This window comes from Brachycentrus maculatus, unplaced genomic scaffold (genome assembly GCF_059751285.1).
Source record: "Brachycentrus maculatus isolate JH-2025_06_01 unplaced genomic scaffold, ASM5975128v1 h1tg000418l, whole genome shotgun sequence".
NCBI lineage: Eukaryota > Metazoa > Arthropoda > Insecta > Trichoptera > Brachycentridae > Brachycentrus > Brachycentrus maculatus.
In genome coordinates this window covers 309,628-334,030 of record NW_028281166.1, presented here as the reverse complement: position 1 = coordinate 334,030, position 24,403 = coordinate 309,628, and the positions used below count along the sequence as shown (strand labels likewise).

Genomic DNA, 24,403 nt, shown 5'->3' with positions numbered 1-24,403 from the left:
TGGTTTCAAGATAGCCTTCTTTGTAGATAGTTCATGAAGTTGACATCCCCACTATCTCGAGTTCATAAAGGTCAAACCTTATCTACCATTCTCACTGTATTCCTAATAATTTTTTTCAACTTTTCCTTATATTCTTGCTTTCTGCTTATATTCTTGTTTAAAATGAAATTCTTTGAAATGCATCCACAACCTGTCACCCCATAGTCAGCTGATATGAGTCATTTTGTTTAATGGCTTTCAATGTTCTGAGAGCAATAGTATGTATCCACAGATATTAATCAGGAAAAGGTTAAATATATACATATAAGTAAATATATGAATAAACTCATGTAAAAACAATTGGGGTTATTTTAAAAAATGATTTAACATGTCATTATCTAATATATCATGACAAGAAACATAAACTAAAGTTCTCATGCGTCATGTGACTTAATTCTCAAATTGATGAGTAGAAAAACATGAATTATTGCACTGCTAATATTAATATAAATTGTCATTTGAAATCTCTTTAAACTTAACAAAAGGTGGTTGTGTTCACTGTTGGTTTTTGACATATGAGTATAAGTGCTTATAATTTACTAGAGAAGTCCTGAAGAGGAGAAGGTACATATGGTTGGGACATGCCCTTAAAATGCCACCTGAGAGCATTAACCCCTTATGTCTGTTCTTACAACCCCGAGGATTCTGAGGAGTGACTTGGAGACGTCTCGTGTTGGCCATATGCTTTACCTAGGGAGCGAATACGGAAAAAAGAAGAAGATGAATTTACTAGAGAAGACGTGTTAAATAGATGAGGGCAAGATATAGGGGTGGGGGATCCCCTAATATATATTTTTTTGTAATAATTGTGAGGATATGATGAACGTGGAAGAGGCGAAGAATGTTTGCAAAGACAGAGTTGTGTGACATTCTATGCTCTCTGCCTACCCCTGCGAGCGCGGCGTCATGGTAAATTAGTTAGTTACATATTAAAATTGTCTGATGGATGATACATATTTAAATTTGCAATTTTTTATTTTACTGCTACAAAATTTAATGTTTTCGGCCCACCTTATCTTCAGTAATAGATAAGTTAACTAAAAAGAAACAAGACTTTTTAGTCATCCAGTTTATTCTTTTGAACTGTTGATATTATTATTATTACGGAATCATTATTTTATTTATTTAGATCAATATTTTTCTACCGATAGAGTTAGTTTTGAGATTTTTCAAAATTAAAATGACTCGACTCCTAAATGTTTTAAGTTGGGTATCAAAAAGAAAAAGTGCGCTGTGGAGAGTTCCGGAAAGGAGAGCTTCAGGAGTTCCTTCAGAAGCCGATGTGGTGATCATAGGCAAGTTATACTTTTATTTTTTGTATTATTAGGTCATATAAAAAGTCCGTGCGGTTGTTTGCCTCTAGATGATGTTGATGCCCATATATCAGGCATCACTTACCCGATTTTTTTAAATGAACATGTGCTTAAAAGGGAACATTTTAGTCTACATTTTTGAAAAAATTAATTTCCAATTCATTGCTTTTGTAAAAAGTTATATTGATTTGAAAATGAATGAAATATCTGAAGAAATACGGTATGTGATGATTTTTTTACTATAAAAAGGGTAAAAACGTTTAAACCGAAAATTTTGTAAAGTGTACGGTGAGAATGCTTTGAGTAAACGAAGGACCCAGGAGTTATTTGCTCGATCCCGTTCCTAAAATTTCGATGTCAAAGATGCATCTCCCTCTGGTCGGCTAGTCAAAGAAAAATTCAATGAAATTTTCAAACTGGTGAAGTAAGCTGTCAAGAAATAGCAGACACTAAACATAAACCACATGGCAGTTTGAAATCATTTGAAAAGAGCAAGCTACAAAAAGGAGGGCAATGATTGGGTCCCACACGAATTAACGCAAATAAATTTTATTGACCGAATTACCATTAGTGAAATGCTGCTAAAACACAACGAAATGGAACCATTTTTGAAGCAAAACGTTAAAGACCATAACCGTTAAAGAGAATATTAAATGCATGTGATCATGTTTAAATGATAGTGACCCTCCACAAACGACTTCAAAGCCTGGATTATCGGCGAACAATGTTATGTTGAGTATTTGGTGGGATTGGAAGGGAGTTGTCCATTATGAGTTGTAACCTGGCCAAACCATAAATGCAGTCCTGTACTGTGCACAACTTGACCGTTTGAACGAAGCAATCCAGAAAGAACGACCAGAAGTGGCCAACATGTTGTTGGGAGTTGTGTTCCATCATGACAATGCCGGGCCACACACATCTTTGATGACTCTGAACTAATTGATGGTACTTGGTTGGAAAGTTTTGATACATCCACCATATAGTCCGGATCGTGCACTGTCTGATTATCATTTGTTTCGGTCTCTGAAAAAATCTCTTGATGGTAAAAAATTGGTCGACCGAAGAGCCGCTGAAAATCACTTGGCCAAGTTTTTCGATGATAAACCACCACTTGTCGGTGAAGTTTCAATCACTTGACCATATTTCAATTAGATCATAGGTTCTTAACTTTATTTTGTCCATTGCCAACTTTGAGAATATTTTTTTTTCTAGAGGCCCTTAATTTTTTTTACTTACCATCTGTCGCGAATCTGAAACAGCTATTGCCATGATATTTAAAAGTGTAATTACACTGTACACTGCTCTCTTGAAAGCCTAAAACCACCACAAAGGGTGTTATCGCCCACATTGAGAAACTAGGAATTGGCGGGAACTAATCCACAATGCCTCAGTGGAACGTCTATCCGACTACGCCACGGCGCCTGTCTATATAACGTATAACAGAAAGATTTGTCTATGACAGGGGGAGGTATTGCCGGTTGCAGCACCCTGTACTCTCTGGCCAAGCGCGGAGTGAAGGCGGTGTTGCTGGAGAGAGCGCGCATCACCTCGGGGACGACGTGGCACACGGCGGGTGAGTAGCGAGCAGGCCGCCCGGTGCACCCGGTAATATAGCACATCTCACTCCGCACAGTATATAACTTACCATACATTCCGTACAGTCCACCATACAGTCCGCCTCCGTAGTGTAATGGTCAGCGCGCTCGGCTACCGTGCTGGAGGTCCCGGGTTCGATTCCCAGAGAAGGGTAAAATAAATATTAGTGATTTTTTTCACTCTAATATTTACCCTGGACTGGTGCCTGAAGCGGAGGGCTGATCACCTTACCTTCATGTGTTAAAGATCAAGATAACACTGCGTTTATATGATGCAGTGCCCTATGCACCATTGGGGTGCGGATAAGGGTTGAAATGAAAAAAAAAATACATTCATGTTTTAAAAATAAACAACTGTATTGCATTGTGTACCCATTTAAAAAAAATTGACAGCACATCTTATTTCACAATCATTTATTTTCTTTTTCTCCTTATTTTGTCTGTGATACATATATTTTTAAATTATTATTTGAACCCTTAGCCCATATGTGGTACGGGCATAAAAAAATGGACCTTTGCAGATTTGGCCATACCTGGTATGGGCAACCCGGTAAAGAAATAGTCCAAACTGATTTTACCGTAGTAACGGCAGTGGTAATAGATTTTAATGAAGTTACGAGCTAAAAATACTAGATGAAAAACCTTTATTGTGTATCTAAGATCAGTTTTTAAAAAAGTTCAAGATTCTCTTAATTTAAACATTCAATAAAAACTGGAAAACATTGTTATTTAATGCCTTGCTATTGCGAGACAGTAAGTAAAACAAATATGCATTCATTGTCAGAAATAAAAAAAATAAAAAACTCTTGTACTTTTTCCAAATAAAATCTTCATTAGAGTCGAAGAATTAATTTTGCAGCAAATAAAGTGAGTGTTTTACATTTGTCTTAGTAAGCAGCTGCTCGTAATTTTGATGCAAGCTAGAAAGGTGCACGCTAAGGTTTATGTTTTCATACAAATTTTGTATGTTGCGTAAGGGTACTCACAAAAGCTCAATTCCGACTTGACTGTGTGTGGGAAATGTTTGGTAAGAATATAACAAAATATGAATTTCTAACACTGAGATCACGTGGTGCCATAGTCGGACTATATGACAATCGTATAGACTTCTAAACTATTTGCCAACCTACCTCTCTCACAGTAACGGAGTTAGGTTAATAACTAAAACCCTCACCGCTGGGACACTGAAACTCAAAAATCATCTCAATTTGCCTAGAAAGGGCCTACGCTAGCAAGTATGGAAGGTAGTGCTCATCTTAGACAGTCTGGTCCTGCGTAGGTTTAGTGTGGAGCCTGCGGCCGAGTGACGTGGAGGTCCGGCTGCTGCAGCACTCTCGCGCCGTGTATTCGGGGCTGGAGGAAGAGAGCGGCCAGCCGGCCGGATGGACCAACAATGGAGGACTCTTCATCTCGCACAAACAGGTCTGCGTTGTATATACCACTCCGCATCCACAACTTGCTTATTTCAAAATTCTTGTACAAAACATTTGAGATTAATCTTTATTGTATGATCTTTTAATGTGTCAAGAAAAATGAACCATCTTTTTATACTAAGGGAATCAGGACATTCACATGGCATACAATCTGACAGTGGATGGCTAAAGTGATTACTTTTAATTCATTTTCACCAATTAGGAGGTGCCTGAAATATATTCCTTTGCATATATTAGGATAAAAAGAGGTGTCTTCTCTGTTGAGACATTAAATACGTACCAAAATTACATTAAATACATATTTATTTGAATGGGTACTTAGGCCATAAATAGTACCCATTCAAATAAATAAATATTTATTGTGTTTTTCTCATTGTAAATTTATTTAATCAAAATGTGGCCTTAAATTTTGAAATATCTGGTCAGTAATAGTATGATTTAATAGTGTATAAGATATTAGATATGTTGACTTGACATGACTTTTTGTCATTTAGGAGCGCACGGACGAGTACGCGCGGCTGGCCACTCTGGGTGGAGCTCTGGGGGTCGCGAGCGAGCGCCTGGAGCCGGAGCAGGTCCACGCGCGCTGGGAGCTGCTCAGCGGGCCGCTGCACTCCGCGCTCTTCTGTCCCGGCGACGGCACCGTGGACCCGGCCATGGCCACGGCCGCCATGCTCAAGGTGGCGCGCGCCCGCGAGGCACAGGTATGCGCGCCACACGCTCTTCCACCCGCTCATGTCGCCATCGCTACTTCTTTCCATTGCAAGAATAATCTTTTTGCGTTTAATTCTGTATCAGGTGTTTGAAGGAACTCCGGCTCTGGAGATTCAGTCGGGTCCCGACTCTCTGGGGAGACAGGAGGTGAAGGGAGTGGTCACGTCGCAAGGCATCATTTCCACCAAGTGTGTAATTAATTGCGCAGGTGTGTGATTTTCAAACATTCTATACCATCAACTAAAACAATTAGTGGCCTCAGAAAAATCATTATTACTGACTATACAAATTTTCATGGCGTTATGCTTGTATAATTCGAATTTTGAAGACTTATAAATATATTATATATTCCATCTTTGCAGAACCGCTTTTAAGAAGTTGCTCTTTGTATGAAAATTTAAAAAGTGGAATTATTCTTTCTCTTTCATAGTGCAGATAACTGCACCCAATCCATAAAGCATTGCAATGTAATTTGTTGTTTTCTCAAAGGTTAATTATACGAAGGCGGGGTGATCGGTCCCGCACGTTACCAATATTTATTTAGACCCCTCTTGGGAATCTCCAGCATACCACTCTATACACATTACTTATTAGTAAAGATAGAACATAAAAGTGAGAAATGTGCTTGCGATGTCAGGCGCATGGGGTGGGCGCGTCCGCTGGCTGGGTGCGCGCGCGGGGCTGCCTCTGCTGCCCATGAAGCACGCGTACATCGTGTCAGAGTCCATTGCGGGGGCTCGCGGTCTGCCCAACGTGCGGGACCACGACAAGGCCTTCTACTTCCGCATCCAGGGGGACGCCATCTGTATGGGCGGATACGAAGGCAATCCCCACTTGCTGGACAAGGTACTCTCTCACTTCCAATATATTCCCATGACTCAGACCCAATACTGACTAGAACTCCCAATGGGAGGAAATGTGCCTGGAATGAGAGCTAGCTTCTTTGTTTACATTTTTTTATTAGCTGATCATTTTTCACTATTTTGGAAATCAATGAATCAAATGCAGGTTACCATTTTTAGAATTTAGATTTTTGCAATTCATAATTTTTTTTATAGTTGTTGTTTTAATTTTTTTTGTAATTAGTTTTTGAATTTGTTTTAGTTCACAACATTTGGATAGTTTATTTTTTAGTTGACTCGTTTATTTTTTGTCGAAATGAATCCAATTAATCATTTATGAGTATAATGTCCACTTCCCTATTATAGTGGTTAGTGCATTTGGTACTGTCTCGGAGGCTGAAACAGTATTAGGTCGATTGAAATAACCAGCAGTATGAATACTGTACATATACTACTTCCAATTACCTTCCCTATCCTACCTGCAGATAACCCTCTAAAAGTTTGTGGCTTTGCGGATTATTCCTTTTGAAATAAATGCCTGGTATGTATGCACAGGGCGTCCCGGAGGACTTTGAGTTCCAGCTGTACGAGTTGGACTGGGGTGTGTTCTCCACGCACGTGGAGGGCGCGGGACAGCTGTGCCCGGCCATGGCGCGCGCCGGCGTGCGCTCCACCGTGTGCGGACCCGAGTCCTTCACGCCCGACCACAAACCCCTCATGGGAGAAGACTTGCAACTCTTTGGTACAAGCATTTCCTATTTTTTCACATAAGAACTTGCGTAAACTGGCTCCTTATAAAATACGAGTATCAGTTCTGTTAATGGGGGTAACATTTCTATCGCTGAAAGTATTTTTCTCTATTCTCTATTGTTCTGTCGTGTATCATAGTGGACACTTGATCGTGAAATTGGCATCCAAAGCTATTTATTTTCATTACCAAATGAATAACCGAGCACTCGGATGAGTTGATGTGATGAAAGGCATAATGTTTGAATTTGAAAGTTCACAAAAGGTGCTTGGACTTGTACTTTGGACTACTGCTGTGTTTGACGACACCCGTGTTTTAAGGCACCCTCTTTTGTTCATTCGTAAGCACGAAACTGGGTCATCCCTTTGGGTACCTCATGAGATTAAATACTCCTTTTTGTTGGTAATGGTTCAGAGGAAATTTCTGAGATACCTCTACACGAGGGAGTATGGAATCTATCCATGGTTGTTCCCGTCCAGATTTTATTCTAGGAATGCTTGGATTTGATAGTCTGGGGAAAAGAAGGGATGCGTACTTAGCCACGCATCCTTGAAACATCATTATATCAGAGTTGGTTTGTTTGTGATATATTGTTCATATCTTTCTTCCCCATGCTCACCTCTGAGAGACTTGGCAGTTTTCGTATTCCTTCAGAATAACAGTATTTTGTAATGTAGGTCTCTATCACAACTGCGGCTATAATTCGGCAGGGATGATGTTCTCTCCGGGATGTGCTGAACAAATGGCGGATTGGATAATCCACGGCAGGTGGGAATTTGCGCTTTCTGATCACTTTTTAATACAAATACCAAAGTCTCGAATATGTGTGTTTATTTCTCTCCGCAGACCTTCCTTGCCAATGTTCACCTTTGACGTGCGTCGCTTCAGTCCAGAGCAACTCAAAAGTGAACGCTGGTTGAGGGAACGTAGCCACGAGGCGTACGCACGCAACTACGACTTGGTAAGTAATTTTTTTTTACATATTATAAACAATTGTTAAATATATTTTATTGATTCCAAATATACTACTGATATTTTAGTGACCTTTTTAAACATAGCCACATTCTCGTCAAAACGCATAAAAGTCATTAATTTCAATAACTACAATTCAAGTTTTATCATAATTTGTAATTCTTGTCCCTCCAACGATTTTTCATACAAAACTTTCAAAAGTTTTTAATAATTTTGTCAATTTGAATTTTTATAATTCACTACATTTATTATTTTCGTCAATTTCAAATTATCTAGCAATCTGATCTACTAGTAAACCGTGCAATCTGCAGAACTTCGAAGTCTCCATGTAAAGTACTATATAAACCTTTAATATGAAAATACTTGAAATATTATCATCTCTACGTTGACCCTATGATTCTTCTACTATACATCATAAAATATAATACATACTTCAGTATTATTATTCAATAAGTATATTTGTATTGTTATAATAAGTATCATGCAGGTATTCCCTTGGGACGAGCCACTGGGAGGGCGCGGAGTCCAGCTGTCTCCACTGCACGAGGAGTTGGAGGACGCAGGAGCCGTGTGGCAAACCAGAGCGGGATGGGAGCGCCCCGCATTCTTTTTACCCGATCAAAAGGTGACTACAGTCATTCCTCAAACGTACAGTCTCGTTAAAAGATCCATGATTATAATAAGACAAGGTGGAAAGTGAATTAATTAAAGTCCAGGTGTAATTATCACACTGAAAAACCTTAAAACATAAATTATTTTTGTATCTCCTGTATGTTATGTTTATAATCTAATCATTAAAAAAAAATATATGTATATTAAAAATTTAAAAAAATATATATATAAACTTTGTATTACCATGTTAGTATTCGGCTCAACACAGGCCATGCCTAAAGAGCTGTAATACGTATAATAAATGTGTATATGAAATGAATATGTATATTGAATGTATCTATGTATTATGAAAATAAATAAATAAATAAATAAATAAATAATAAATAAATAATGAAATTAGGTATGACACTAAAATATGTATAATATATTTATATAGGTCCCTCTTCCTGCGTATGACTGGGGAGGTCATTATGGTCACAACCGTAACACCGATTTAACCTATGAGAAGATTCTTTCGGGTGACCACACATTTGGCTTCTCTAAACATCACGATCGGGTGAGTAATTACATACTTATCCCTTTCTTAGTCATTTCGCTCAATGCGTCACACGAAGGTTCTTTCCCTTCTACTGCAAGCTGTTTGTGCCCTCTCCTCGTGATTCTGAGCATTGGGGCGGGAATTGAACCCGTGACGTCAGTTTCACAGCCGACCGTCTATCCAACTACACCATGGCGGCTGTAATATGTGTAAGAGTTACGGAGAAGTAATTATAGTGTTGACATACGTTAAAGCTCGTTAACTTGAATTTTGACATAATCTGAATAGTATGTATTTTGAAATTCTGGTCACTCTAAAGATTTTTCATACAAAACATTTGATAATTCAAAAAGTATATTTAAAAATAAACGAATTACAAAAAAAAGTAAAATAATCCTAAGAACCAGTAATAATCAATTGATTTAAATTTCTGTTTTCACAGCTTTTGTTATTTTGTCAAGAATAAATAGTAATTACATACTTTTGAAACATTGCCGCACATTACTTTTATGAAAAAATAGTTATTCAATTTAGAGTAGCTTTTATGAGTAAAAAAAATCCTTTTTCACACAGTGTATTCAAACCTACTGACTCTTCCACAGTTACTGGTTGCTGGTGGTAAGGAAATAAAATAGTAGAACATAGTAACGAGGAAATAAAACCAAAACAAATTATACATAATTGTACTTTAATTTATTGTAAATACATATTTTGATGATTTCAAGATTGGAGAAGAAGCTCTGAAGTGCCGTAACGAGGCAGCATTATTCGACTTGTCTTACTACGGGAAGTTCTACCTCACCGGTCCGCAGGCGCAGGAAGCGGCTGACTGGATATTCACTGCTGACTTGAAGAATGCCCCTTCCAAGTATATACACGTGTATTTCTATAATTATTGTCAAGATAGCATGCGTCTAATGCGTGTTGTTACCATGATGTTGCAGTAAAGTGGTGTACACGTGTGTGCTGAATGAAGCAGGAGGAATAGAAGCCGATCTTACCGTCACGGTGCTGGAGAATGGCTCTGGGAAGATGGGAGAACCCACGTCTAAAGTGAGTCTGCAAATGCGCTAGTACATATTTCAGTATTTGTAGATGTTATTCGCAAGCTTTCAATGAGAATGCAACAATTTCAGGGCCGCAAGGTTGAGTTTTGTGATTGCCTCTTTCCTTTTTGATCATTTTCTCCAGAAATTTCAAAATGTTCTTGATTTTGAAGGAATTTATTTATCAATAAAATGGAAAAAGTAGGAATGTATAAATAAGGTTTTAGCATAAATTTCGCAATAAAATTTTATGTTTCAGTCTTTTTGTGGCCAGATTATAATTGTTATATTTCTCCATTCGATTAGTTAGTTATTTTAGACTGTAATTAATGTTAAATAATTATTAGTGGTGTTCACATTTCTGTTGATATTATTACGATATTAATTTGAAGGATCGAGTATTCTACGTCATAGCCAGTGGATTCTCGGGACAGCACACTCTGGCCCACATGAGGAAAGTGATAAGGAATCGAGGTCTGGATGCGACCGTTGCAGATGCTACCAATCAAATCGGAATTCTGTCTTTACAAGGGCCGCGCAGGTATGCTGGTTCTCATCTCGTAAAATACAAATGTCACTTTTCAACAAGTTAACATTTTCACGGAGATCTAATAATTATGAAATGAAGACTCACGGTAGACATCCATAAAAATCATGGCAATATATGCGGACAACCGCCGTGACATAGTCGAGTAGATGCTCAGCTGTGAAACAAATGTCACAGGTTTGACTTTCACCAGTTGCATTCGACCCTTAAACTACTACTTAATGACCGCATTTTACATTTCTGCGTAATCGACGTCCACCATTCTAAATAGATGTGTTTATAAATACAGTAAAACCTCAACATAGCGAACTAATTGGTGGGAAGGGGTGTCCGTTAAAGCCGATAGTCCGTTATATAAAAATAGGTTTATTAATTAAAATAAATCAAAAACCTTTTTGAAAAATATGATCACTGTATTTAGATATAAATAATCAATACAAAACACAAACAAAATTTTATTTACTGTCTTGGAACACTCGACGCGAAGTGACGTTGCTGTTTGATTTCGACGCGCTTACTTTCGGTAATCCTGTTTTTAAAAAGGAATCAAGTTTTATTTGCACTTTTGAAGTTTTGAGACATAGTTTGTGATTATCATGATCGCTAAAAATTGTTTACATGTGGTGACAATTAAATTTAATCGTGTTTAATATTAACAGGACATTTGACCGGATATTTATCCATTATATGGAGGTTTTACCGAACTTCTTTACACTCATATTGAGGAATTGATATCTCCAGCCAAGAGATCCTGGAGCGCGCGTTTGAGTGCTCGCTGGGCGGCATGGAGGCGTCGAGCGCGCGCGCGCTGGAGGGGGAGGGCAGGGGGCGCGCACTGCGCGTGGGCTGGACGGGCGAGCTGGGCTGGGAGCTGCACGCTCCCGCCGCGCGCCTGCCGCACCTGCTGGGCCGCCTGCGCGCCGTCCCGGGCTGGACCCACGCCGGCTGGAGGGCGCTCACCGCACTCAGCGCCGAGAAAGGTAACCGCTATTGCCAATCTCGTCATTTACGTCAACAATTATTGCAAACCTGCAAAGCCTCTATTAGAGGCTTGTCTGCATATAGGATAGTAAGGATAGGGAAGGTAAATGTGAAAAATACATTGCAAATACGCAAACCAATTGAAAATAAATCTTTCTTGAACATAATTTTCAAGTGCAAAATAAGTTTCCCGCCAGTCGAGCGTCCACCCAACTATGCCACGGGGCCTGTCTTACATCCGACTACTTTAATTTAAGCCTTTAAAGTTTTTTTAACATTGAGATTTTTGGTGTAAGGTTTTTAGATTATGTTATTTATTATTTTATTTTATAAATATGTCAAGTCTTATTTTTATTTACAGACAAAATAATAATAAAAAATAATAGTTTAATGTGTTTAGCAATTTTAGAATTAGGTTAAAAAAGAAGGGAAGTTGGATACTTGAGTGGGGAGTTGGATTCCTGCCCGTGTTAAGCTATTTAGAAAGTTCTCCTTCTCTGTTGTGAGCGGACACTGAAAGAACGTTTGGTTAACCATCCCCTATAGATTATGTTACTGCTCAATTATCGCAGTTCCATTGCAACATTAATACAACACAGCGTAACTTTATTTTCTTTTTATTATTTTCTTATTTACTACTTTCAAGATTAGTGAAGTCACTATAGTTGAAGTAGTTTTGTAATTGCAGGGCTTACCATCTATTATTGGTTAGCTTAAGTGATCACTTCATACACTAACATTTGCTAGTTCAATAACAGTCGCGATGGATTGAAACACGGTAATCGGGTCAAGGCAAAAATGACTAAAACTTTGCAGTAATTGCCATCGTAACAGTAAAAATATCTTCAAAATATAAAATAATTGGATAAGAGTGAGTGCATTATGTATCTGTGCAGGGTACCACTTGTGGAATGCGGATGCGAGAGCGGATGATACGCCTGTAGAAGCGGGACTCGGGTTCACTTGTCGCAAGGGAGCAGAGTACACGGGCAGCGCTGTGGTCGAACGACAGCGCCAGAACGGAGTCACCAAGAGATATACATTCTTTACACTCAATGAAAAGGTATCTGATAGTGTCCACCGCATTTCCTTTGTCATATAAATTACTGAGTGACCATCACCGCATTTCACACGGCAGTGCAGTAGAGAGAATAGAATGCCACACCACTTTATCTTTGCAAACATGCACCTCCTCATACACATTTAGTATTTGAAATACTCAATTGTCGAGTTTCCCAAGGTTTTTTTTCACTTCCATTTCCAGTTACAACACATTCGGTTACATTTGTTTTACCATCCTTTCCTCGCTAATGGCGGGAGAGTTTTTCATTCAGTTCTAGTAATAATCTGCGAATCGGACAATATGTTTGGAGGTGAAGAGCACCGAAAAGTAAACATTTGCGGGAGTCCTTGACGCATATTATTATTATATGCAATTATTTGCGTGATTTACAATTAACACACTTCGGACGGGAAAGGTATTTCTACCCGTTCGGTCGATTGACGGTCAATGACGGGATGAGTATATTTTCCAAATGAGGCGCAAAAGCGCCTCATTTCAAAGTCAGAAAAAAAGAAACTAAATATTTAATGTGAATATTATGTACCAATCTCTTTGTTATTAGTCATATATATATTTGTTACTATATGTACATGATCGATCCCATCACCAGCAGTCCGCAGGCGTAAAAAACACCCGCCGTGTGTGTTAAAATAATACTGCGCTATTTGGAGTAGTGCTTTACTCACTAGAGGAAGATTTGTACCCCAACTGCAAATTATAGCATTTCTGACATAAGATTATCTCACTATCCCTACAGAGACCTTTATTTGGGTTGGAAGCCGTGTATCGCGACGGCGTGGCGTGCGGGTTCCTGCGGCGCGGCGACTTCGCGTACTTCCTGGGGCGGCCGGTGGGCGTGGCGTACGTGCAGCTGCCCGGGGGCGGCGAGGTGACGCGCGCGCACGTGCTGGACGCGGAGTACCACGTGGAGAGCCTGGGCGTGCGCTGCGCCGCCACGCCGCACCTCGCCTCGCCCTTCGACCGCAAGGGACTGAGAATACGCGGCCAATACTGACCATAATTAATTCATCCACCAATCTTCTCTAAATTAGATTAATAAACTTTGACCTCACATCATCCCCTATCACCCGTATATATTTCACTCTTATATACTCTTATGTCCGCCTCTGTAGTGTAATGATTAGCAGGCATGGCTACCGTACTGGAGGTCCCGGGTTCGATTCCCAGGGAGGGTGTCAAATAAATATAAGTGATTTTTCACTCTAATATTTATTCAATATTACCCTGGACCGGTACCTGAAGCGTAGGGTTTTCACCTTTCCTTCGTGTGTTAATGATTAAGATATCACTGCGTTTATATGATGCAGTGCCCTATGCACCATCGGGTGCACAGAACTGATCATCTTACCTTCTTGTAGTTAAAGATGCATTGTTTTGTGTAGTGTCTGAACACCCGTTGGGTGCAGATAGGAGTCGTGAATAAATAAACAGCAATATTTTCGGAAACAAATGTGTTTTATTTTATCATCTCCATTCAGAGACATCAAATTTTTTTTGATTTGTTTTGATAATGTTTTTATGATAAACCTTTTGTCCGCTTCCGTGGTGTAATGGTCAGCGTGTTTAGCTACCGTGCTGGAGGTCTCGGGTTCGATTCCCAGGGGGGTAAGAATAAATATTAGTGATTTTACATTCTAATATTAATTTATTATTACTCTGGACTGTTCCCTGAAGCGCAGGAGTGATCGCCTTGCCTTCACATAATTAACGATCAAGATAACGTTGCGTCAATACGATCCGGTGCCCTATGCACTATTGGGTGCGGATAAGGGTTAGAATAAATAGTTTTTCCTACGTAAATTTTATTTGACCAGCGACCGGGTTTCGTCATAACTGACATCACCAGACTGGTCGGTTATGACGAAACCCAATCGCTGCTCAGGTAAAATTTGTATGGAAAAAACTATATAAGTGTTATTTTATTATATAAAGTACAGTTCTACTAAGAAATGTCAATACAAAACTTAAATATACAATTTCAAAAAGTAGCTTGTCAAACAGAAGCAATTTATCTTCATTTTATTGGTCAAATCCTTCATGACGGTCTGATTCAATTTTCAATTTCAATTTATTCAACAACAAAAAAATAATATATACATAACAAACAATATTCAAGGCGTATACATATATGTATTGAAAGTAAGCAAGAAGACTTAAAGGTGTAGAAGAATCCCGCTTCGGACACATGGAACAGATCAATATCCAATGTGATATTGTTCAACATAGGATCTAAACTCTGTTCTAGTCATCTCTCTCCATTCTTCCCTGACCTGAGCCATGTCAGTTTATTTATTATACAAATATGGATACAAAATATGAAGAGTTAGGAAGCCAGCGGATTGGCGTGTATAGTAACTGAAGATATTCTCGTCTCCGTGAGAGGTTTGAAGTTCTTAGCGTTAACGGGTAGTTTTTCTAATTCATCCAGCGCATCGAATCCGTCGATGACTCTGTAAGAAAATCATAAACAAGTATTATAAATTATGCTATTTTATGCACTCGCACGTTCTTTAACAAAGGGAAACTAATGCTATGAAAATATTGATTCCAAATCTGACGATTGAATGTCGGCAATGCTAATAAAGATGACCCTAAGTTTACGGCTGTATACAAGAAAATAAATATTCCTGAATAAAATAAAATATCCATTTTAAGACTGAAGAGAAAGTTTATTTGCTGTTGCTAGGTATATAAGTGTTTGTGTCCGCCTCCATAGTGTGATGGGTCCAGGGTTCGATTCCCAGGGGGGTTAAAATAAATAAAAGTGTTTTTTTCACTAATGTTCATTCAATCTTATCCTGGACTAGTACCTGAAGCGGAGGGCTGATCACCTTTCTTCATGTGTTAACGATCAAGAGAACATTGTGTTTATATGATGCAGTGCCCTATGCACCATTAGGTGCGGATAAGGGTTTGAAGAAGATATTAGTGATTGTTCATTGTAATAATTTATTTAATGATATGAAAGGAGGGAATATAACTAACCATCACCCCACTTCCCGCAGGGATAGGCCTCTGCCACACCACTCTATCTTTGCAAACATTCTTCGCCTCTTCAACATTCATGCGTCTCCTCATACCACCTGCCGATTATTCGGACTCCTGACCCGGCTGCTTTCAAGTATTTGACATACCCGATCGTGCCAAGTTTTCCTCGGCCTTCCTCTGCTTGTTTGTCTAACTACATTCGCCTCATAAATTTGTTTTACTTAATTTTTTAAGGAGGAAATATTATGTTTGAAATACTTATTGAGCTTTCATTTCCTCGAAGGGACAGGTTTTACTTTACAATGAGAGAAACTGCGAGTTAAACTGACACGCAGCGCTACTTACTTCCCGAACAGCGTGTACTTGAGGTCCAGGTGCGGTTGGGCGGAATATGTAATGAAGAATTGACTACCATTTGTATTGGGTCCATTGTTTGCCATGGAGACCAGACCGCGGGTTGTGTGCTGCAACATTATTATTATTATTATTTTTTTCAAAACATTACATACATAAGTTGTACATACATATATTATTCCCGATGAGTAATTTCTATTTCTCATTTTGGGACATTAAGGGGATTAAGGTTAACAAGACTGGAACACAAATAGTAAAGTAACAATTTTTTTTTTTAAATAACCAAAACTAATACATGGCAAAATATAAAAACAATAAACGGGTATAATAAATCGGCATAAGAAGCATATTTAAAAGAAATAAATGAGAAAAACATAAGGTAAGAAGCATATTTAAAATAAACAAATGAGAAAATATAAAAAATGAGAAAATATAAAAAACATAATGTAAAACAAAATAATTTATTTTTAGATTAAAACCAATATTTTTAGCTGTTACACTTTTTTATTTGACCAGCGACCGGGTTTCGTCCCGGTCGCTGGTCGAAACCCGGTCGCTGGTCAAATAAAAAAGTGGAAAAGCTAAAAATATTGGTTTTAATCTAATAATAAATTAAAAATGCAATTCTATCACGAAGTGTCAGTAGATAATATAAATCTATTAAAACAAAATAAGAAAATATGACTAATCACTACATATCTTTCCATAGCGTATTTTTTTTGGGATAATTTATTTTGGATCCCCGAATGGGTTCTATTTTATATATGCCAGGCAGCTGGTTAATTTGGGTATGGGCAATATATTTCATTTTTAAACTTCATGCATGGAATGAATGTGCATTGGCGGGCAACAGACTAGTTATGTTATTAAAGTTTGTACCTCATACAGCTGTTTCAAATGAATGAGGAGATAATGCATCTACACATGAGTTTAAATGAAAAAACAAAAAATTATAAGGAGTTGCAGTAAAAATGATCAAATGATTACAATATTGTGTATTTATGCGCTTTTGTAATGTAGTGGTTAGCGCATTTGGCTACCGTTCCGGAGATCCCTGGAATCTGGATTCCCGGGATAGTCAAAATAAATCAAATTGATTTTCACTACAACAAGGAGAAGGGTTAGAAGAAGAATATTTATGAAACTAAATTGACGAAAACAAGAAAGACAGGGAGTAAAATCAGGTAAGGATTTGTGAGAGGAGAGGATTCAAGAAAGGGATGATTTGATGGATAGTTAGGGTTCTGAGAATATATAGCATTTTAGACGTTTCTTGAAGGTGTAAACCAAAGGTTCTTAACCGGTGCTCCATCACGAAGACAACTCCACTTTGCAAGGGAGCTGCCATCTAGCCATTATATTTGGAACTCAAATCGCACAGTAAATGAGCCAACATTAAATTTTGGTTTTCATAATTTCGCGGAACACCGGTTAAGAACCTTTGTTTTACACCTTCAAGAAAGTTAATAAAACTAAAAATCCTATATATTCTAATTGCACACAAGTGCGATAACCTCACAACAGCAGTCTATCTTTGATTCTATATCATCATACTTAGAACAATTGAGAATATCACGGTAGTTATGTGAAGGAATTTGTACAGACGGTGTTCCATCAATGGTAGGTTCATTGAAAGGATTTGTGACCCTTGATTTGTGAACCTTGGCTTGGCAATTTGGATGAAGAAATGAGAGTAGCTATTTCAAATATTAGACCTAATATTGCTGAAATTTTTATTATAAAAGCTGACAAGCTCAGGTGTCACATTAAGTGACATCACAGGTGCCGTTGTTATGTGTTTTTTAATTAATGAAATTTTAAACTTGTCTGTAATAAAAAAACAGTTTTATCTTTAATTAAAGTTATCTTTGTATGTTTTTTTAGATCTTTAGTTTTGGTGTACTGCGAATTTTCCTTATGATCAAAAGTGCTCCCTGACATAAAAAAGGTCAGAACCTTCAAGAAGCAGGAAAGGTGCACTTTTAGTGTGGAGATGTGGGAATGTGTACCGGAGATTTCAGTCCAAATGGGGCAGGAATGACAGAATAATGATGTTGTAAGGAGAAATGGAAAGCGTTTGCTCCTGAGAAGTGGAAAGGTGCACTTTTAGTGTGGAGATGTGGGAATGTGTACCGGAGATTTCAGTCCAAATGGGGCAGGAATGACAGAATAATGATGTTGTAAGGAGAAATGGAAAGCGTTTGCTCCTGAGAAGTGGAAAGGTGCACTTTTAGTGTGGAGATGTGGGAATGTGTACCGGAGATTTCAGTCCAAATGGGGCAGGAATGACAGAATAATGATGTTGTAAGGAGAAATGGAAAGCGTTTGCTCCTGAGAAGTGGAAAGGTGCACTTTTAGTGTGGAGATGTGGGAATGTGTACCGGAGATTTCAGTCCAAATGGGGCAGGAATGACAGAATAATGATGTTGTAAGGAGAAATGGAAAGCGTTTGCTCCTGAGAAGTGGAAAGGTGCACTTTTAGTGTGGAGATGTGGGAATGTGTACCGGAGATTTCAGTCCAAATGGGGCAGGAATGACAGAATAATGATGTTGTAAGGAGAAATGGAAAGCGTTTGCTCCTGAGAAGTGGAAAGGTGCACTTTTAGTGTGGAGATGTGGGAATGTGTACCGGAGATTTCAGTCCAAATGGGGCAGGAATGACAGAATAATGATGTTGTAAGGAGAAATGGAAAGCGTTTGCTCCTGAGAAGTGGAAAGGTGCACTTTTAGTGTGGAGATGTGGGAATGTGTACCGGAGATTTCAGTCCAAATGGGGCAGGAATGACAGAATAATGATGTTGTAAGGAGAAATGGAAAGCGTTTGCTCCTGAGAAGTGGAAAGGTGCACTTTTAGTGTGGAGATGTGGGAATGTGTACCGGAGATTTCAGTCCAAATGGGGCAGGAATGACAGAATAATGATGTTGTAAGGAGAAATGGAAAGCGTTTGCTCCTGAGAAGTGGAAAGGTGCACTTTTAGTGTGGAGATGTGGGAATGTGTACCGGAGATTTCAGTCCAAATGGGGCAGGAATGACAGAATAATGATGTTGTAAGGAGAAATGGAAAGCGTTTGCTCCTGAGAAGTGGAAAGGTGCACTTTTAGTGTGGAGATGTGGGAATGTGTACCGGAGATTTCAGTCCAAATGGGGCAGGAATGACAGAATAATGATGTTGTAAGGAGAAATGGAAAGCGTTTGCTCCTGAGAAGTGGAAAGGTGCACTTTTAGTGTGGAGATGTGGGAATGTGTACCGGAGATTTCAGTCCAAATGGGGCAGGAATGACAGAATAATGATGTTGTAAGGAGAAATGGAAAGCGTTTGCTCCTGAGAAGTGGAAAGGTGCACTTTTAGTGTGGAGATGTGGGAATGTGTACCGGAGATTTCAGTCCAAATGGGGCAGGAATGACAGAATAATGATGTTGTAAGGAGAAATGGAAAGCGTTTGCTCCTGAGAAGTGGAAAGGTGCACTTTTAGTGTGGAGATGTGGGAATGTGTACCGGAGATTTCAGTCCAAATGGGGCAGGAATGACAGAATAATGATGTTGTAAGGAGAAATGGAAAGCGTTTGCTCCTGAGAAGTGGAAAGGTGCACTTTTAGTGTGGAGATGTGGGAATGTGTACCGGAGATTTCAGTCCAAATGGGGCAGGAATGACAGAATAATGATGTTGTAAGGAGAAATGGAAAGCGTTTGCTCCTGAGAAGTGGAAAGGTGCACTTTTAGTGTGGAGATGTGGGAATGTGTACCGGAGATTTCAGTCCAAATGGGGCAGGAATGACAGAATAATGATGTTGTAAGGAGAAATGGAAAGCGTTTGCTCCTGAGAAGTGGAAAGGTGCACTTTTAGTGTGGAGATGTGGGAATGTGTACCGGAGATTTCAGTCCAAATGGGGCAGGAATGACAGAATAATGATGTTGTAAGGAGAAATGGAAAGCGTTTGCTCCTGAGAAGTGGAAAGGTGCACTTTTAGTGTGGAGATGTGGGAATGTGTACCGGAGATTTCAGTCCAAATGGGGCAGGAATGACAGAATAATGATGTTGTAAGGAGAAATGGAAAGCGTTTGCTCCTGAGAAGTGGAAAGGTGCACTTTTAGTGTGGAGATGTGGGAATGTGTACCGGAGATTTCAGTCCAAATGGGGCAGGAATGACAGAATAATGATGTTGTAAGGAGAAATGGAAAGCGTTTGCTCCTGAGAAGTGGAAAGGTGCACTTTTAGTGTGGAGATGTGGGAATGTGTACCGGAGATTTCAGTCCAAATGGGGCAGGAATGACAGAATAATGATGTTGTAAGGAGAAATGGAAAGCGTTTGCTCCTGAGAAGTGGAAAGGTGCACTTTTAGTGTGGAGATGTGGGAATGTGTACCGGAGATTTCAGTCCAAATGGGGCAGGAATGACAGAATAATGATGTTGTAAGGAGAAATGGAAAGCGTTTGCTCCTGAGAAGTGGAAAGGTGCACTTTTAGTGTGGAGATGTGGGAATGTGTACCGGAGATTTCAGTCCAAATGGGGCAGGAATGACAGAATAATGATGTTGTAAGGAGAAATGGAAAGCGTTTGCTCCTGAGAAGTGGAAAGGTGCACTTTTAGTGTGGAGATGTGGGAATGTGTACCGGAGATTTCAGTCCAAATGGGGCAGGAATGACAGAATAATGATGTTGTAAGGAGAAATGGAAAGCGTTTGCTCCTGAGAAGTGGAAAGGTGCACTTTTAGTGTGGAGATGTGGGAATGTGTACCGGAGATTTCAGTCCAAATGGGGCAGGAATGACAGAATAATGATGTTGTAAGGAGAAATGGAAAGCGTTTGCTCCTGAGAAGTGGAAAGGTGCACTTTTAGTGTGGAGATGTGGGAATGTGTACCGGAGATTTCAGTCCAAATGGGGCAGGAATGACAGAATAATGATGTTGTAAGGAGAAATGGAAAGCGTTTGCTCCTGAGAAGTGGAAAGGTGCACTTTTAGTGTGGAGATGTGGGAATGTGTACCGGAGATTTCAGTCCAAATGGGGCAGGAATGACAGAATAATGATGTTGTAAGGAGAAATGGAAAGCGTTTGCTCCTGAGAAGTGGAAAGGTGCACTTTTAGTGTGGAGATGTGGGAATGTGTACCGGAGATTTCAGTCCAAATGGGGCAGGAATGACAGAATAATGATGTTGTAAGGAGAAATGGAAAGCGTTTGCTCCTGAGAAGTGGAAAGGTGCACTTTTAGTGTGGAGATGTGGGAATGTGTACCGGAGATTTCAGTCCAAATGGGGCAGGAATGACAGAATAATGATGTTGTAAGGAGAAATGGAAAGCGTTTGCTCCTGAGAAGTGGAAAGGTGCACTTTTAGTGTGGAGATGTGGGAATGTGTACCGGAGATTTCAGTCCAAATGGGGCAGGAATGACAGAATAATGATGTTGTAAGGAGAAATGGAAAGCGTTTGCTCCTGAGAAGTGGAAAGGTGCACTTTTAGTGTGGAGATGTGGGAATGTGTACCGGAGATTTCAGTCCAAATGGGGCAGGAATGACAGAATAATGATGTTGTAAGGAGAAATGGAAAGCGTTTGCTCCTGAGAAGTGGAAAGGTGCACTTTTAGTGTGGAGATGTGGGAATGTGTACCGGAGATTTCAGTCCAAATGGGGCAGGAATGACAGAATAATGATGTTGTAAGGAGAAATGGAAAGCGTTTGCTCCTGAGAAGTGGAAAGGTGCACTTTTAGTGTGGAGATGTGGGAATGTGTACCGGAGATTTCAGTCCAAATGGGGCAGGAATGACAGAATAATGATGTTGTAAGGAGAAATGGAAAGCGTTTGCTCCTGAGAAGTGGAAAGGTGCACTTTTAGTGTGGAGATGTGGGAATGTGTACCGGAGATTTCAGTCCAAATGGGGCAGGAATGACAGAATAATGATGTTGTAAGGAGAAATGGAAAGCGTTTGCTCCTGAGAAGTGGAAAGAGCGTGATCAGAAAGGTGCACAAAGTTCTCACCGAACTTTTAGGTTGTGAAAAATAATATCTTTAAGTGAGAGGGGTTGTAGGTTTATGCGCTAATTGGAACTAAGCCATTGCGAAAAGAGGATACGCGGTCACATTTTTTATATTGAAGATATTATAGTACTAAATATTACATAAATTGTATGCCTGACATCTATTATAAATTATTATACAGCAGTGGTCAAGTTTATTTTACATATGGAACGGACCAAACCGAGGAACTTTGATGGGAGGGTAAATTTAACATCAAGATCAATGTTTACGATGAGTTGTACGACCAGGCGCTATACAGAGGCGAATTTATGGCGTTACCAATATCCTCACCAACAGGACCGTAGTCGAAATTTTAAACATGTAAATTTAAACAGTCACAGACGTAAGATTCCGATAATGTACATACTTTGAGTTCTTCCTTGAATTCGTCCTGGAACTTGCGTCCCCAGATACTATTTCCTCCTTTCCCACCTCCCGTGGGATCTCCTGTCTGCACCATGAAGCCCTGGAATAACAATGTTACTAGAACACCCAGGTAACTGCAATCCGGCCTATGGAACAGTAATTAGATAATTATCGTTACCTTTATATTCCTGTGGAATAAGCACCCGTTGTAATAGTCGCTAGCGCATAACGCGAGGAAGTTCTCACAAGCTTTGGGACACTCTTCGCAAAATAATTCTATTTTGATATCACCGACGTCGGTATGTACCGTTACTGACATTTTTAGAAACGAATTACTAGTATCACAGTCTGAAAAATCACAATGGTACTATCTCAACATTAAATTACCCACAAACTTTTAGTGAAAAAAACTACACATGCCGAAATAACCCAACAAAAGTAAATTCAAACGACAGCCACCGATTTTGACATTTAGAAAACAAGTATACCATAGACAATTTAAATATATTTTTGATCTCCGTTCATCTACTTCACTTCTGAAGAAACCTAAATAGGTACCTACGTGCACAGATAAGCATAAAACGAGTTTTATTAGTATTATTTTTTTATTTTCACTCATGAATTGCATGAAATTATAGTAACTTTAACAATAAAGAGTAAATCCACTCACGAGGAGTCATAGGCTATGAAGCTTATAAAGTTGAAGCCTGAGTAGAATCATGATAAGCGGTGTTGCATAAGCTGTAGCTAGATTTCAGAGTCACCCAAGTGACCCAATGTCCAAACATTAGGTAATTAAAAAAATATTTTCTTATTAAAAATTAAAATAACAATGAAAATTACAAGTTACGAGGCCGACTCCTATATAGAAAATATTCCTCAAATTACAACTTATGAGTCGAATAACTTAATGCGAAAATAATTTGTGTGAAAATAATAATGCACTAAAGAATAACTCACATAACACAAGAATGCTCATCCCAGCGAAGTATACAAATCATGGAAACGTACATAGAACTTCAAGATCTTAAACACAGAAACACATCAAACAAATCCTAACACATACCTTTTTGGTGAAACAAATTTAAATTCGTTTGCAATAAAAATAAACAACCCGCTTTCATTATCCATTACGTGATTCAATAATGAAAATAAGTATAAAGAGCTATTCATAAATGGTGGTGGGTATATCTGAAATACATCGGATCAGTCATGTCATGTTAAAACAATAACATACGATATGAATAAAGTCATGTCGTATTTTATTGTATGTCATAAGCAATTGCCTTCCATAAAGATTATAAATTAATTTAGTGAAATGTGCCCTTGGCTCGGGAACCGGAATGGATGGATCGTTGAACGCCAATCATCCAGGAACCGGATGGAATTATCGTTCAACGATCGCTTAGTGTAATTGAACGAAATTCTTTTGTCAGTATTATCTATATCTACGTCTTTGATCTTTATCTCTGGTAAGTTCTGTCACATGTCGCGTGTATGCTTTGTTATTGTTTTTTGTATTTACTTTTCAATTGTAGGATTGCGAATTGATGATATATATTTACGGATAATAATTCTGTGACCAAATTTCTTTGCAAATGTCGAATTTTAACGTAACGAAAGAGTTAGTAGTGACACGTTTTGAAGAAAATGAATGTAGTAATTCAAATTTAAACACGAAATAACGGAAAGTATTTATGACGAAGACGAAACATGCGATAAAGAAAATCAGCTTTATTTTCCCGGTGATCTGGATATTGAAGAAATTGATATTAAAAAACAACTGCGAATGCACTCGGCTGAAGATATATTCCTTTGTAACGTTAATTCCGAGCGGAAAATTGTAGGCGATCAGAAGGAAATTTTAAGTACTATTGAATTATTACCGTTAAGAAATGGGAACGAGAAAAAAAGAAATTTTAAACCGGAGGGGAAATTGAGTTGTGATCATTGCAGATTCAAGACCAATGTTTATCAACAAATGGAGAAACATATGTCGAAGCATTTCCCTGCTCGTATCAGTGCCCGTTCCCCTAAGAAGTACACATGCCTGGAATGTCCTTTCAAGTCTCAGAAAAAGGATAAATTATTCTATCACACATTAGTGCGACATTCCGACGAGTACCCGTTCGGTTGTAATCTATGCGATTATAAATGTAAACAGTTCTGGTTGGTGAAGCGCCATAAAGCAGCCGTACACGGCGGTGTCAAACTTGAC

The 24,403-nt window shown here is 38.9% G+C and overlaps 2 protein-coding genes across 2 annotated transcripts; one reads left to right on the top strand and one right to left on the bottom strand.

The window, feature by feature from the left end:
* The first annotated feature begins 1,059 nt into the window (after nucleotides 1-1,059).
* Sardh (Sarcosine dehydrogenase) lies at nucleotides 1,060-13,914 on the top strand. The gene is made up of 17 exons (XM_088271039.1): nucleotides 1,060-1,334; nucleotides 2,815-2,925; nucleotides 4,227-4,369; nucleotides 4,875-5,084; nucleotides 5,179-5,302; nucleotides 5,732-5,940; nucleotides 6,492-6,678; nucleotides 7,362-7,452; nucleotides 7,531-7,645; nucleotides 8,144-8,281; nucleotides 8,705-8,824; nucleotides 9,532-9,674; nucleotides 9,751-9,859; nucleotides 10,245-10,393; nucleotides 11,141-11,379; nucleotides 12,277-12,443; nucleotides 13,201-13,914. The coding sequence occupies exons 1-17, from the start codon at nucleotides 1,220-1,222 to the stop codon at nucleotides 13,456-13,458; spliced, it is 2,628 nt and encodes an 875-aa protein (XP_088127165.1). The 5' UTR covers nucleotides 1,060-1,219; the 3' UTR covers nucleotides 13,459-13,914.
* LOC148302765 (peptidyl-prolyl cis-trans isomerase-like 3) lies at nucleotides 13,901-22,665 on the bottom strand. Its single transcript, XM_088271041.1, has 4 exons — nucleotides 22,364-22,665; nucleotides 22,187-22,285; nucleotides 15,798-15,916; nucleotides 13,901-14,914 (listed from the first exon to the last, which is right to left on the bottom strand). Exons 1-4 carry the CDS (start codon nucleotides 22,502-22,504, stop codon nucleotides 14,788-14,790), a joined length of 486 nt encoding a protein of 161 aa, XP_088127167.1. The 5' UTR covers nucleotides 22,505-22,665; the 3' UTR covers nucleotides 13,901-14,787.
* Nucleotides 22,666-24,403: the final 1,738 nt, after the last annotated feature.

Bases quoted from the DNA above. Each gene is read 5' to 3' on its own strand.
- LOC148302765 (XM_088271041.1), bottom strand. From the start codon at position 22,504: ATGTCAGTAACGGTACATACCGACGTCGGTGATATCAAAATAGAATTA. The intron at 15,917-22,186 runs GTATGTACATTA...ATAATGTTGCAG, and splicing joins AATTCAAGGAAGAACTCAAA to CACACAACCCGCGGTCTGGT. The intron at 14,915-15,797 runs GTAAGTAGCGCT...ATTTTCTTACAG, and splicing joins AAGTACACGCTGTTCGGGAA to AGTCATCGACGGATTCGATG.
- Sardh (XM_088271039.1), top strand. From the start codon at position 1,220: ATGACTCGACTCCTAAATGTTTTAAGTTGGGTATCAAAAAGAAAAAGT. The intron at 1,335-2,814 runs GCAAGTTATACT...TGTCTATGACAG, and splicing joins AGCCGATGTGGTGATCATAG to GGGGAGGTATTGCCGGTTGC. The intron at 8,825-9,531 runs GTGAGTAATTAC...GATGATTTCAAG, and splicing joins TCTCTAAACATCACGATCGG to ATTGGAGAAGAAGCTCTGAA.